The sequence below is a fragment of the Triticum aestivum genome, chromosome 3A (genome assembly GCF_018294505.1).
Source record: "Triticum aestivum cultivar Chinese Spring chromosome 3A, IWGSC CS RefSeq v2.1, whole genome shotgun sequence".
NCBI lineage: Eukaryota > Viridiplantae > Streptophyta > Magnoliopsida > Poales > Poaceae > Triticum > Triticum aestivum.
Window position 1 is genome coordinate 47,641,662 of NC_057800.1, and position 15,466 is coordinate 47,657,127.

At 44.8% G+C, this 15,466-nt stretch overlaps 2 protein-coding genes across 2 annotated transcripts; both read left to right on the forward strand.

The window, feature by feature from the left end:
- Positions 1-396: 396 nt before the first annotated feature.
- On the forward strand, positions 397-1,128 carry LOC123056735 (serine/threonine-protein phosphatase 7 long form homolog). Its single transcript, XM_044480023.1, has 2 exons — positions 397-741; positions 832-1,128. The coding sequence occupies exons 1-2, from the start codon at positions 397-399 to the stop codon at positions 1,126-1,128; spliced, it is 642 nt and encodes a 213-aa protein (XP_044335958.1).
- Positions 1,129-4,299: 3,171 nt separating this feature from the next.
- LOC123060161 (glutamine-dependent NAD(+) synthetase) lies at positions 4,300-15,188 on the forward strand. The gene is made up of 15 exons (XM_044482738.1): positions 4,300-4,839; positions 4,938-5,158; positions 5,759-6,064; positions 6,904-7,127; positions 7,810-7,913; positions 8,448-8,582; positions 8,913-9,081; positions 11,068-11,203; positions 11,740-11,878; positions 12,389-12,565; positions 12,756-12,923; positions 13,250-13,345; positions 14,283-14,411; positions 14,493-14,772; positions 14,909-15,188. The coding sequence occupies exons 2-14, from the start codon at positions 4,965-4,967 to the stop codon at positions 14,727-14,729; spliced, it is 2,214 nt and encodes a 737-aa protein (XP_044338673.1). The 5' UTR covers positions 4,300-4,839; positions 4,938-4,964; the 3' UTR covers positions 14,730-14,772; positions 14,909-15,188.
- The last annotated feature ends 278 nt before the right edge of the window (positions 15,189-15,466 follow it).

Consider the following 15,466-nt stretch of genomic DNA (forward strand, 5'->3'; position numbering starts at 1 on the left):
CAGAGACACATACGTTTCACTTTCCCTGGGGAGAGATGGCGCCTACTTTACAGGATGTGTCTTACTTGTTGGGATTACCTCTGGCCGGTGCTGCCATAGGTCCCTTAGAGGCAGAATCTGGGTGGCAAGCAGCGATGCAGACCCGTTTTTTGGCTGCGGTCCCGACTGCTAGGGCCATAGACAACGATCCTCATGGACCTCTTTTTAGATGGTTGAGCCAGTTTCAGGTAACCATCACGGCCACTTAAACAAATGTTGTTTTTTAGTTGTCCGATGTTCATACAATTATTACGTTTCTATGTAGATTGTCTCGTTAGGACATCCCGACGTTCAGTTGTCGGAGGCACAGATTGACCGGTCCCTAGAGGCATATATTTTTGGCTGTTCGGCAAGACAATGTTTACGGAGAACCACGTGACCACTGTCGATGCACGACTCATCGGTATTGCACGAGAGATAGCTGACGCACGTTGCCCTGCGGATATTCTACAGAGGAGTTTTGGTTCTGCTGTGTTAGCGGCTACGTACAGAGGCCTGTGCAAAGCTTGCTTGTTGAAGTCTAGAAAATCTAGTCTTGTTGGATGTCCATTATTGTTGCAGCTCTGGTCATACGAGAGATTCCCTATTGGACGACCCTATGTCTACGTTGATAAACCTTTTGGTTTGGAGGACTTAGCTGGGACTTATGTGCCTGCTATCGGCGACTTACCTACTATGGGATCTGTTTGGACACGGCGAGAGGTACTTTTATATTAAGTAACAATTAATTCAATTATTTCTTGCCATTCAATAGTATTACTAATGCTTATTTGTTGTCATGCACAGAGACAGTTTGCGCATACTCAGGTTAGGGGATGCTACCCGTCCTTCATGGCGCAGTTTGATAGTTTGCACGAGGATCAAGTTATTTGGGAGCCATACTCGCCTCAGGCTATATCATCGAGGTACCCAGTTGGGATTTCTGGATTGTGCACTAGAGATCGGCACTTTTGGATGACCAAGGCCAAGTTGGTGTTCGACGTGACGGTTGAGGAGATGTCTCTTCATAGGGTGATGAGACAGTTCGGTCTATATCAACAGCCTGAGATTCCAGATATTCCACACTTGCCAGACCACGTGCACAAGTAAGTACTAATACTATTTTAGTTGGCAGCTCTGCATTCATAATATACCTAATCATGTATCGCGCATGTCAATCTCAGGGACAGTCGCCTAGGAGGAAACAAGTCCATGGCTTATTGGCTTCAGAGCATGACCCCTTACGTTGATGAATGGACTACCGCTGCGACAAATATCTGGGGTGAGGTTCGGCCCTTTAACTAGGAAATGTTCGGGTTGTATCTGCAGCGTTACCGGCATACAATGAGGATCTACTTGGTTCCATCAGCTGCTCCTGATCAGATCGAAGCCCCTCTCACCAGCGATATGTACCCAACTGTCTCTATTGTGGGAACCAGACACCACGCGGCAAATGCCTTGGTTCTCATATGTTAAGTCTTTTGTTAATCTGGACATATTCGCTTGGTTGTCTATTCGTGGTGTCTATCATACAACGAGGATATAATTGGTTAACTCTTTGTGTACAGGGTGACTCGACACTACAGGCGCGAGAGGAGGTTTCCGCTTTAATGCGGCGCTTTCAGATGGGAGAAACTATCCCACCGCGAGAGGGCGTCTCATGGTTGAGGCGTCTTGATGACAAGCTACGTGGGATTTACGCAGCTGTTACGTGTAGACGGACTTCGGATGTTGCACTTCCTCCTCCAGCACATCGTCCGCCACGTCCCTCTGTACAGCATTCAGAACCACGACCCTCTGTGCACCGTTCAGAACCACGACCCTCTATGCACCATGCAGAACCTCATCCTTCACAGCCAGGGAGATCTTCCTGGCATGAGCCACCTCCTTCACAGCCAGGGAGCTCTTCCTGGCATGAGCCACCTCCTTCACAGCCAGGGAGCTCTTCCTGGCATGAGCCACCTCCTTCACAGCTAGGGAGCGCTTACTGGCATCAGCAGATGAATCTAGGTAACACTACTCACTACATTCTTTTGAACAGTGTAGTAATCGTTCTTGCATTCTCAGCAGTCACTGATGCTTACTGGTGGTGCTTTGTTCATGCATTTGTATCAATTTTACTTTACCGTAGGCGGCAACCAGTCGCAACCGTTCATGCATTCAGAGCAGTCACTGATGCTTAGTGGTGGTGCTTCGTACTTTGAGGACGACCGCGAGGATGATGACCAAACTACAAATATTTATGGCTTCTCGCAGACAGTGTTTCACACTGCACCACCACCACCGACGCAGGAGACACAGACCGTGACAGACGAGGTTAACTATGGTCGTGGTTATCGCGAGCCTCGTCCACCGCCTCAGCGCTTATCGCCTTCCGGTCCTCGCCCGAGGAAGACCCAGACTCGTCGTCATCCCCCGCAGTGATATGCTTATCTATCTATCTATGACTCATTATCTATATTAGTTTCAGACTATTCGCAGCTGTGTGTCAGTATTTATGTATGAGACATGCTTCATGTATGTGTTACTATCGCACTTGCTTCTATGTGATCAGGAGACATATATTGTTTTATGTATGCGAGAGACATATTACTATTAATTCGCATTCTTATTCCAGTTACATTTCCAAATAGACTACAACCGATAATTAAGATACAAGTACATCTGAATTAAACGGTGCGGCTGAACTTGTGCAATACATCTTACATACTACAAAATGAAATTCAGATAGAACATAATGCCCTACAATAATACAATACAAACTAATAATGCAAATACATCTGAATGAAACGGTACAACTGGAATACATCTTACATACTACATGAAGTCATCATCGTCATCCTCCGTTGATGCAGCCCTCTTGCCCTTCGACGATGCGGTCCTCTTGCCCTCGTCGATGCAGAACTCTTGCCCTTGGTCGATGCAGAACTCTTGCCCTTCGAGGATGCAGAACTCTTTCCTTTGGACGATGCAGAACTCTTGCCCTTCGACGATGCAGAACCCGGAAGCGGCGGCATGAAGATATCATCGTCGTCCTCGCTCTCCTCAGTCCATAAAAATGATGCTTTTCTGCAGTCCTTCTGAAAGTTTCACTCTTCGGCTCCACCACCTTCTTCCACCTTTCATGCAACCTAAGAAGTTCTTGACGTACCTCCTCATAGGTCCTTTCAGGCCACCCAGACCTACGTAATTGGTGAGCCAACTCATTCATTATGGTGTCACTACCGGTGAGTTCGTCCCATGGAACTATCCTATTGTCCATCCTGAAACCGGTAGCTAGACTCAACAGAGTGCTTCTCATCTCAGGGTGAAAACTACGATCGAATGGATAATGGGACATCTCGACTGCACTACACTGGAATGCTTATCCACCTCCGCCTGAAGGGGGTTTTATAGATACAGAGGAGAAAATGGCGGGAAAGAATAACTGCGGTATGGCGGGAAAGGGTTGGCGGGAAGGGATTGGTGGGAAAATAAGGCGGGAAGGGATTGACGGGAAAATAAGGCGGGAAGGGATTGGTGGGAAGGGGTTGGCGGGAAACGGGTGGCGGGAAACGGGTGGCGGGAACATATGGCGGGAAGGGGTTGGCGGGAAACGGGTGGCGGGAAAGGGTGGGTGGGAAACGGGTGGCGAGAAAATACATTTCAGCATGAGCCATGCAACTTCGGCCTAGGGTTGACCAAAAAGTGACTTTTCGGCCTAGACTTGACCAAAAAGTCTATTTCGGCCTAGACTTGACCAAAAAGTGCCTTTTCGGCTAGGAGATGGCCGAAAACTATACTTCGGCCTAAGTGTGGCCGAAAAGTAGTACTTCGGCCTAATCGTGGCTGAAAAGTACTACTTCGGCTAAAAGATGGCCGAGGGGCTACTAGTTTTTGGTTTTTTTGCATTACGTTCTATAGTTTCTGAAATTGCTACAAAAAATAACATAGTTTTGAAAAAAAATCATGACTTGGCCACTCCAAAAAGTCAGCGGGGCTGTTTGGTTCGTGCCCTTCTCAGCCCTGCCAAATCGTAGGGGCTGTTGGCTAGCCAAAAAATTGGCGAACGATTCCCTAGCCCGTGATTCTGCCAACTAATTGGCGCAAAAGAAGGAGGGAAGGCTGAGGCGGGGCTGGCATGCCAATTATTTGGATCCGATCCAAACGCCACCATCAGGCTAGTCAACGACCAATTTTTTGGTCGGGCAAGTCACGGCTCTAAACCAAACAGCCCCAGCGAGTCCTCTCCGGGGACGGGCACGAAGCAGAGCAGAGCAGCGCGGCCGGCTGTTGCTGTTTCATTTGGCGCGAGCGCACCACGCGGGCGCTCTCTTTCGCGCCAGCGAATTTCCCGAGGGGCCGAGCGGACCCGATGCCAACAATCCTCTGGAATCCAATCCTCGGGAATCTCAGCGCCACGATCCTGAGGACCGGAATCCCGTGAAAATCCCCTCCAATGAACCCAAAGCCGGCCTGAATTCTTTCTTTCTTCCTCTACCCATCTGGCCGTCGGAGACTCGGAGGCCGGCCCTCTCTCCCCTTCCTCCTGCTCCGCCGCCGCCGCCCCCACCTCCCGCCAGCGGCCCTCCGCCACAAGCTGCTCCTCGTCGCCCGACCACCATCCTCGCACTCCACCTCACAACCGTCGGGTCGGCCCGTGCTCCACCGCCGACCCGCCGCCTCCTCCTCCTCCACCTGACCAGGTCGCCGTCCGCCGCCCACTCCCTCCAGATCCGCCGCTCGCCTCCTCCGGATCCAAGGGCCGCTCCACCCGTCTCCAGGATACCAGCGACCCACCCGCCTGCCCACCCTCCGTATCCAATTCAACAGTGACTGAGGGTAAGCTGCGATTCTCTGGAAATTCAGCAGCGAGGTCTACTTCTGCACTTAACCATCTGGGTTTGCTCTAGTGTTAAGCCGCTCGCGCTTGTTTGTAGCCTGCTGATTCGGGCGGCGGCGGCAAGATGAGGCTTCTGCGGGTGGCCACCTGCAACCTCAACCAGTGGGCCATGGACTTCGACACCAACCTCCGCAACGTCAAGGAGTCCATCTCCCGGGCCAAGGCCGCCGGCGCCGTCGTCCGCATCGGCCCCGAGCTCGAGCTCACCGGATACGGCTGCGAGGACCATTTCCTCGAGCAGGACACCACCGCGCACGCGTGAGTGCTCCTTCTCCATGTAACCTACTTACTGATGATGATGAGCTGACGAACCTGTGAGTTGTGCAAAACCTGTACCGCTGTCGTAGCAGTGCTAAGAACCTGAATGAACTGCTAAATGTTAAGTCGTACTGTTTATCACAAAATACGGCTAAGAAAGTTATGGTTCTCCACTGCTAGTTATTAACTCAACCTATGTATGGAAATCACTTGTAAATTGTAATTGAAGTGGTTGGAGTTCTTTAAGGTATTTATTTTCTCCTGTGAACAGTAATTTCATTAATCTGTTTAGCATCTTTTATTGTGTCATGCAAACTTTACTGTATGCATACGGAGCTTGAATTTGTATGTCAACCCTTTGAGTGCCCATTGGGCTACAATTGGTAATCCTAAATTGTACTCCCTCCGTCCCAAAATAAGTGTCACTAATTCAGTACAACTTTGTACTAAATCAACGACACTTATTTTGGTGGAAGAAGTAATGAACAATAACTAATCCCTGGTAATGACATTCTGCCTAGGGTTTCACATTTCTATGAAATACTTGCAAGCTTTAGTTATACTCTCTGTTAATTGCTCTTCTGTATCAACAACCTGCAGATGGGAGTGCCTGAAGGACATTTTGTCTGGTGACTATACAGATGACATCTTGTGCAGCATAGGAATGCCTATTATTTTCAAGAGTGTGCGGTACAACTGCCAGGTTTTCTGCCTAAATCGCAAGATAATTATGATTCGGCCAAAGATGTCCCTTGCAAATGATGGGAACTATCGTGAATTTCGATGGTTTTCTGCTTGGACATATAAAGATGAACTTGTCGATTTTCAACTCCCTATTGATGTCTCAGAGGTTATAGACCAGGAAACTGTACCTTTTGGTTATGGTTATCTGCAGTTTCTCGACGTGTAAGTACTAATGCTTAAATTGGTTTTTTATGATTGTGAACTTGTGATTTCAGGCTGATACTGTCTTGGCTAGCATACTGGATAGAGCAAACACTAATACTGTCATTTCCAACTAACATTTTCTGAATCAAGCTGGATATAAAAAAGGAAATATTCATTGTCTTGGTGTTCTTCCAAATTACAATTCATCATGTGCTTCTAATTTCGAGTCCCTATCTAACTGCTACTCTGTGAGACTATATATCTTACGATGGCCTGTGGTGACTTCATGTTAAATCAGGTCACCCCTGTCTACAAACTAGCTTAGACATTTGATCCTCACCATAGGGAAATATGTACAGCGCAACTACAATTTATTTCATACATGTATGAATTTTTAAAGTCTTGATGAAGAAATTGTCCACGTATGTTACATATATCGATGTAAGTGTCTAGGATGTTCTAATTTTGTTAACCATTAATTGTAGTCCTCTAGGATCATTTTGAGCAAATATCATCCTTGCCTTGCCTTTTCCTGCCTCTTTACGATATTCAGAATGCATATCTAGTACTTGACACTTAGCTAGTCCCATTACCTAATGTAAATGTAAATGCGCAAATCCTCTAAAAAATGTTAATGTGCTATTCTTCTAAAGAAAATGTAAATGTGCTATAACATGTTTATGATTTTAGCATATATGCTCAAATTGCTCTTTGCTAATATGTTTCATTTTACTACGTATTCTTAATTAGTAATTGTATATGGTATGTGATTGATGATCTTGCATTTGTTGATGATATTGGACTGCTTAATTAATTTGGTTATATTATAGCTTTTCATGTTAGTTACTAATTTTCAGATCTTTGGCCGCCGAAACCTGTGAAGAGCTATTTACTGCAAATGCTCCTCGGATTGATCTAGCATTCAGTGGCGTTGAGGTCTTCATGAATGCAAGTGGAAGCCATCATCAGTTAAGGAAGCTCAACCTTCGGATTGATTCCATGAGAGACGCAACCCGTTTATGTGGTGGTGTATACATGTATGCTAATCACCAGGGTTGTGATGGTGGCCGCCTTTATTATGGTATGCTAATATGTCAGTGTTTTCTCTATGTTTTTCTTAGCATTATCCTATATCTTTGGAACTTGAAAACTCCATACCACTTAATTATTAGTTATAGTCCGACGTTTAGGTCTCCTGTTATTCTTTCCAACATTGAGGATGCATTGGATCGTGGTTCACTTTGAAGGAAGTGCGTGCGATTGGAATTTCTCAAATGTTTGTGTGACATAACCTTTGTATTTGGATATACCCAACACATGATCACTGACAGGTGGTAACAATATTGGTATTTTGCAAAAACTGAAGCTTGAGTGGTATTTCAGTGTCTACTGAATTAACACTATTAACACTACATGGTGATTTTTTTTCCTGTTTCGTTGGTCAAGTTGCAGTGATGATATATAGTGCTTTTGGTTCTATTGTTTTTGACTCCCATGTATCGTAGCCCTGCATTCAATTTAGTACTAGCTTTCTTTTTCAAGACTAAACAAAAGACATGGGCACCATCTAAATAGAGGGCCAGTAAGCAAAGTACACATGCTAGAGAAAATGCCTTAAGCGATGCAACCATCACTAGCATACCCAGATTGTTAATCCAGCAGTAGTTATGTGTAAAGTTAGTTTTACACATTCATGAGTCGTCTTTATCAGAGTTGTATTATTTGATTCATTTGTTCTAAGTTATCCCAAATGTTCTCACTAGATGGCTGCTGCTGCATTGCGGTGAATGGGGATGTGGTTGCCCAGGGATCACAATTCTCATTGAAGGATGTTGAAGTGTTGGATGCTTTGATAGATCTGGATGCTGTAAGTTCTAGCTCATTTGGATCTTAGTTGCAGTCCTATAATGCTGTCAGTGATTCATATTCTTCTTTGAGTTAAAGGATTTCCATAACTGAAGGCTCTTGAATTAGTATTAGTGGAAGTATGAAAACATGATTTGCACTTCACATTAGGGTAATCCAGTTACACTCACAGAGACAAACAATTTCTGCTCAATTCTGTATTTATTTTTGCTCACTTTCTTTGTTTTCGCCTGGAAGAATATTTGGCAACAGTCGTTGCATCATTATATGTTGTTCAGCAGTTACTGGTATCTCCACTATTGCATCATTATATGTTGTTCAGCAGTTACTGGTATCTCCACTATTGTTAATCTTATTCTTGTGTTATTTTTCAGTTGAATTATCTAAGGTCATAAGCTTTTGGTTCTTTTCTCATATTTGTTAAAAGTAACTTTTCTAGCTCGTAAATTTCTAGTTCTATTAGATAATGATTTATCTTTGACATAATTATATGGATCAAACTTTTGCATAACTGGACATTCTTTTGTTGAACCAGGTATCAAGTTATCGAGCATGTGTTTCTAGTTTTAGGGAGCAAGCAAGTCATGTAACAAAAGTACCTTGTGTTAAGGTACAATATAAGCTTTGCCAAACATTTCGTGATGGAATGATCCCAACTGATCCAATTGAGGTTAGTTTCTGTTTCTAGATTTGATATATTTCATTATTTCTGGAACGCTGCAGTATAGAATATTTTACTTTTTATAACCGTGTCCGAAAGAGATAGAATTGTTTTAGAACCTATCGTATTGTAGGATCACGATACTATGAGATTTTTATTTTCAAGTGATATTTATTTCGTGTATTATCTTGAAAAACCTGTGATGAATTATCTAACACAATTTTTACTAGCACCACTGGAACGTTTTTAGTGAATGCAAATTGTGATTGTAATTCCCAATGAAAACTACAGCCCAGCTTGACAAGTCACAGTTAGTAACCCATTTTTATCACTCTGAAGGTTATGTATCACTGTCCTGAGGAGGAGATTGCATTTGGACCTAGTTGCTGGCTGTGGGATTATCTTCGCAGAAGTCGAGCATCTGGATTTTTGCTTCCACTTTCTGGTGGTGCGGATAGTTCGTCCGTTGCAGCAATTGTTGGCTGCATGTGCCAGCTTGTCATAAAAGGTCAGGTCAAAAGTCTTAATTTTCCTCCATTAGCATAGTATATTTTATAAAATGTCTTTAGAGATGTACTCTACTTGCCAAATTATAGTGCATATTAGCAACAACTCACATTCCAAGGATGAGTTAAAACAGATTGTTTATGCTTCATGCATTGCTCATGGAGTCTCTGGGTCATAAATTTGGCAAGGAGGGAGTAGGTTACAGAACGCAGTTAAATAGTTTATCTGCACACTGGATTTGCAACCATATGTGCTTAGAAAAGAAATAGGAGGAACTACATCCCCATCGGTGCAACTATCAGCACTGATCCTCTGTACATATTCTTAGCTGTAGTATTCTTATTATTTTCATTTCAGTAATAATAGGTTCCACTAAGACAATACTGCCTGAATATAAGGCATATTTTCACTCTCCAAGTTAAAGTGTTTAATAGCTAGAAAATTCATCATCATAATTTCTTTCCAACACGAATCGAACAATACCAAATTTATGCCACATAACCTACACATTATTATTATCGGATTAATTGTTGGTCAAAGCTTGAACTTGGAAGTTAAAATTTTGCCTTTTTTTTTGAGAAAACGCAAGAGACTTTGCGTTTCATTTCATTGAACAGGAAGACATCAGGGGTACAACCTCCAGAAAGGAGGGACACATACGCACACACATACACACGACCGTCCTCACCAAGCGACTACAACTAGGTGAGGAGGTGCCCTCAACTACAGACACGCAACGACATTAGGCCTCGCCCAGCAGGGCAGCGTCACTGCCATTGCCAGACAGCTCCAGGGACGATTGCAGCTCCAGGACTGCCCAGGCCAACGTACCTCTCACCCATGTGCCTAGAGAGTCGGCGGGTGAAGGGCAGGGCTCAACAGGAACTGGTGTAGCAATCGTTGGGGGAGCGCCGGCGCTGGCATACATTGCGATCCGCTCCCTGTGTAGCAGTCTACGCTAGAGCGATGCATCACCAGCCTCCATCTGCCGCATCAAACTCCACTTGCAGCCAAAGCAGCACCTACAAGAGGGGAACGGCGCTGAGATGCCGCCGCTGCCCGGTCCGGGAGGCCGGACCTGGGATTTCTCCCGGTGCTCGAGGAGGAGATCTGGTCAGGGTCATGCCAACGCCTCCAAGGAGGTGACGGCACCCTCGGGCGTCGCCGTTGACAGCGCAGGCCGTCGCCGCGCGGGGATTTCGCCCCGACCCATGAACAAGGACCTCAGATGCAATGGCAGACCGGACTTGGAGAAGAACGTCGGAGAAGACCAGCACACATGGAGGGATGCCTAGGAACGTTGTAGTCGCAGGAGGAGCACCGACCGGCGCAGTGCCAGCAGGCCGGCCACCGCCGGGAGCGCGACGAGCAGGCGACAGCAGCCACCTGCACCGCGCCGCCGCCGTGCCGGCCCGCAGCTACCGCCGCCAGGAACCGCCGGGGCACAACAAAGCAGCAGCCGTCAAGGACCGCCGCGCGCGTGCTCACCCGCCCAGCGGCTAGCCGGCTACCACCGGCAGCGGCCGGAGGGGTGGAAGGAGGGGGACGGGTGGGTTGGGGCAGAAACGCGCAGCCCCGATCTGGGTGCCCTCATCTCTGCCGCTCGCAGCAGCGGCCGGCCGCCGCCACAGCAGCGCCACCGCGCACGCGTTCCACACCATCACGGCCTCCCCTGAGCGCAGACAACCGCCCGCCTCGCCACCGCGCGCTCCCGCCGCTCCAGCGCACAAACAGCAGCGCGCGAGCTCACGGACGAGGGCCCCGCCGCCGCCGTCCAACGGCGAGGGCTTCGCCCGCCGGTTATCCTCCGGCGACGGCCAGGGGAGGAGGGGAGTTTGAGATGGCAGCTAGGGTTTCGCCACCCGAGTCACCCCCTGGGAGCGACGCGGGGGCCGGGAGCCAAAACTGTCGCTTCTTGCCGTATTTTCTGAACGAAGGGAATACCTATTTATGAGACTAATTATCATTTAATACAACCAACATGCAGATATAGATAAAGGAGATGAGCAAGTTAAGGCAGATGCTATGCGGATTGGTCAGTACAGAGATGGGGAGTTCCCCACAGACAGCAGAGAGCTTGCAAAACGTTTATTTTATACTGTTTACATGGGAACAGAAAATAGGTAATCTTTGGCTTAAGGATTCAGTTCTTTTCAGTGTACCCTTCTCTAGAGTATCGTTCTTTCCATTTGATATGCATCAATACATTCTCTTCGTAAATTGATTAACTTGATAATGATGATATGTACTGTGTTTTCTCTCAAGCCCTGCTTGGCTCGTATCATTTGTATTGTATCTCATGGAACTGAAACCAGCATTTCGGACATCCTTGGCACAATATTGTATACTCTGACTTCAGTTCCATGAGAGTACTAATGAAATTTGCATTGCTTGACTGTTGGAGAGTCATCTCATGGAACTGAAGTTGGCATTGATCTCTGAAACAAGAACAATACAGTTTACTACCGAAATGGCTACCAGAATTTCACAAGGCATTGGACTTCTTCACATATGCCACTGATTGTTTCTTCTTTGATTTATATCTTTACTATTTCTCAATTTTCTTCACAAATGAGTGTAAATTATGCTTTGCATATACTTTGCTTCCCCACACAGTATGTTTTTGTTTTCCCTTATTCACAGTATTGTTTGTCCACAGTTCTGAAGATACCAGATCACGCGCCAAAAGGCTGGCGGAAGAGATTGGTTCATTCCACTTTGATGTACCTATTGACAGTGTAGTGTCTGCATTTCTTTCTTTGTTTGAAAGATTAACTGGCAAGCGACCACGCTACAAGGTATTTTGATACTATGACATTCTAATCTACTAAAGAAATTGCTTAAATGGATTCTGTGAATATATATTATTTATTCGCAATATTTGTTTATCCGCATTTCACAACATTTTGTTTTTGCGGCCAACAAAGAATGTTGAACTGAAGCTTTTGTCCTATATCCTTAGTGGTGGGTAAATGTTACCTAGTTGGATGCAATATTTGTGAAATACAAAATATCCCAAACTTAAGTATTCATCCATTCTGAAATAGTGAAATATATAAGCAGAGAAACATTTCTTTGTAAATATGGAAGTAGAAAAGGAAAGAAGCCAAGAACAAGTGCTATGTGACATACAATTCTGAAATCCCATTTTCTAGTTTGAGAAACCAAATGTATTAGATAACCTACAAAGCAAGAACTAATTCACAAAGTGGCTAGGAACAGTGACATGCTTGCATTTGGTTCCTTGACATGCTGGAAGCTGCCGAGGCAAATTCTGATGATCACATATGTATGCTAATATAATTCAGGTTGACGGGGGATCACATACTGAGAATCTGGGATTGCAAAATATTCAAGCTCGAATCAGGATGGTGCTGGCCTTTATGATGGCTTCTCTAATGCCATGGGTTCATAACAAGTCTGGGTTCTATCTTGTTCTTGGAAGCTCAAATGTGGATGAAGGATTGCGTGGTTACTTGACGAAAGTAAGTTAAAAGTTTAACACAAGTCTGCTCTCTTTTAGATATAATGTTCTCACTCATGTCGGCCCTAGGAAACCATGTATATATTTTCCTTCACGGATCCTTCATTGCAATCAGCACTTGTTGGAACTCTTTGATAGTCCGTGATGGCAACTAATGAGTAACGACAATAACTATTGCTTTGTTTGTTTAGTATGACTGCAGTTCAGCTGATATAAACCCCATTGGAAGTGTAAGTAAGCAAGACCTTAGGGCTTTCCTACGATGGGCAGCAGTTCATCTTCAGTATTCTTCATTGGCTGAGGTTGAAGCTGCACCTCCTACTGCAGAGCTTGAGCCAATCCGCACAGATTATAGCCAGGTGACCAAATGTCCAAATAATTCTATTCATTTCCATTTTGGCTCTAGTTTGCTGACGGGAACTTGGTGTTCCCGGTGCTTTTGACCCTGCTCCTTTGCCTTATAGCTTAAAATATATGTAGATTCTGATTCTGTCTTGCGATTGGTAACAGAACATTGTTTAGCTCACTTGTTACGTTGCACTCAAAATATTTCATTAGCATATTGTCCATTCAAGTTTCAGTTATACTTGTGCATAAGGTTGTCTTAGCTAGCTGCTATCAACAAAAATTATGGTAGGTATCTGTACTCAAGTATGCTCATTTGACCCTATTTCCATTTGTGTAGTTGGATGAAGTGGACATGGGGATGACATACGAGGAGTTATCGATATATGGGAGATTAAGGAAAATATTCCGATGCGGTCCTGTTTCGATGTTTCAGGTTGGTCTACAGTTGACTTGATTATTTTGTTTCCTAACCGAAAATTAGAATTCAAGATATCCTTTTGCAGCACACTTAAAATGTCTATGATGTCGAGCTTTTGCATCCTTTTGTTTCTAGTTACTGTTACATGAATTATGTCTGCATTGTTAAGGAGTTCCCTTTAGGGGGGGGGGGGGTCCTTTTTTTATGATTTTTCGTGGATTGCAGTACAGTTTCTTTCGGTTAAACGATACTTAAAAGGGGATGGCTGCACAGAGTTTGATATTTTACTCGCCTGCATCGTTTTCACCTCTCCTCTCACTATTAGGGTGGATAGTAGATGGTAGAAAAGTTCTTTTGTGAAGTAAAAAGACTGACACTTCCACAAACTTTTTTTTTATACTTGAATAATAAAACTTAGCAATAGACATCAAAAGTCAATCTATGTAATAACAAGACTGGGAACATCTGTTGTTGTTTCTTTGGTGTATATATGTGAGAATCTTTCATGACTTTTATGGGGTTTATTTTTGAAGTTAGGAGTACCGTGAGCACCCAATACTTTCTCTTAATGTGTTATGTATTGGACTGAATTTGTGCAGTATGCTAGATTATGCTACTTTCCATCTACACAAGAAGTTTCAGATTTTTTAAATTATTTTTAATGGTGCCGCCGTGTGTTTTCTATTGTGTTTAGTAGTGTTCCTATTTCAGTAGTCTTACTATTGCAATGATGTTGCTGAAAAAATGTTGGATTGGATATAGGAAATAACTGCTCCCTCTGATCCATATTAATTATCACTGATTTAGTACCTCCGATCCATATTAATTGTCACTGATTTACTACAAATCGGAGGGAGTAGTTTATCTTAAAATTGTCAGTGAAATTATTGAATTTATTGTCATCAGTGCAAATATGCTTCCAAGTATTAAATGCTAACACATCTTGCTACAGAACCTCTGCCACAGGTGGTGTGGGCGACTATCCCCCTCAGAAGTGGCCGATAAAGTGAAGCACTTCTTCAAGTACTATGCCATAAACCGGCACAAGATGACGGTCTTGACACCATCCTATCACGCTGAGGTGCTCGCTTGTTTCGGTGTGTAGGTATAAGATCTGCCCCCACCTTACGTTGTTATAACATTAGTCTACTTTTTTTTGCAGAGCTATTCACCAGAGGATAACAGGTTCGATCTCCGGCAGTTCCTATACAACTCGACATGGCCGTACCAGTTTCGCAAGATTGATCAACTTGTACAAGATATCGACAAAGATGGCAAATGGGTGGAAGATCGTCGCGCAGACTCGCAGCTGAGACAACGCGGAGCCGCTAGGCCTGCCCAGGGAGGTGGAATGGGAGTCGTGGCCGCGGGATCTGCCAATCCCGGTGTTGGGCTGTAAGAAATAGGGCATGCCGACGGTTGGATGAAGTAGGTCACGCAAGGTAAATTTTTTTTTTGACCATTATCTCAGTGAAGCTTTTTTAGTCGGTTATTATGGCCATGTCCTCGATGTAAACTTGATGTTTGGTGGTGACCTCGGGTGTCTTGTTGGTGCTGATGGGTACTTTGGCTTTGCAGGACTTTAGTGGCGCAGGTTGGATACATTGGGAAACCAGCCTAGTACATAGAATAATTGTCAAGGTGCAAACACAAGAGTTCCTCAAGGCATGTGCGATAGATGTTGATTTTTTCTTTTTAAATTTCTTCTCCCTGCCTTCCCCGTTTCCTTTTTAATTGCTACGACTTCAGTCAACCAAAATCATGTTGGTTGCACAGTTCAAGTTAACAATGCCAAATGCAGCCACAACTAGACAGTAAGTTCCGTGAGATCTTAATTGTACAAGCAGTTTGCTGGCTACACATTTCGGAATCTAGAAAACCAAGGCGAAGCCGAAAGCAAGCGATGGCTTGTGCAGCCGAAGAAATCGCTGGGCAAACATGAGAGGAACTGGCAGCTAGTAGGATGCAGCAAATGCTAGTAATGGAAGAAGGCACCAGGTAAAAAAGGGCCGAGCAAATCAGGGAGCAGAGTGGGATGCCTGCAAGGGAGATTCTTGAATACCCCTGTTGGCAAAATGCTTCCATCTCTGGAGGCGACCCACACCAAGTTAAGTGCAAGCCTAGGGATTCCCATCT

Bases quoted from the DNA above. Each gene is read 5' to 3' on its own strand.
- LOC123056735 (XM_044480023.1), top strand. From the start codon at position 397: ATGTTTACGGAGAACCACGTGACCACTGTCGATGCACGACTCATCGGT. The intron at 742-831 runs GTACTTTTATAT...GCACAGAGACAG, and splicing joins CTGTTTGGACACGGCGAGAG to TTTGCGCATACTCAGGTTAG.
- LOC123060161 (XM_044482738.1), top strand. From the start codon at position 4,965: ATGAGGCTTCTGCGGGTGGCCACCTGCAACCTCAACCAGTGGGCCATG. The intron at 11,879-12,388 runs GTATTTTGATAC...AATATAATTCAG, and splicing joins GCAAGCGACCACGCTACAAG to GTTGACGGGGGATCACATAC. The intron at 12,566-12,755 runs GTAAGTTAAAAG...TTGTTTGTTTAG, and splicing joins TGCGTGGTTACTTGACGAAA to TATGACTGCAGTTCAGCTGA.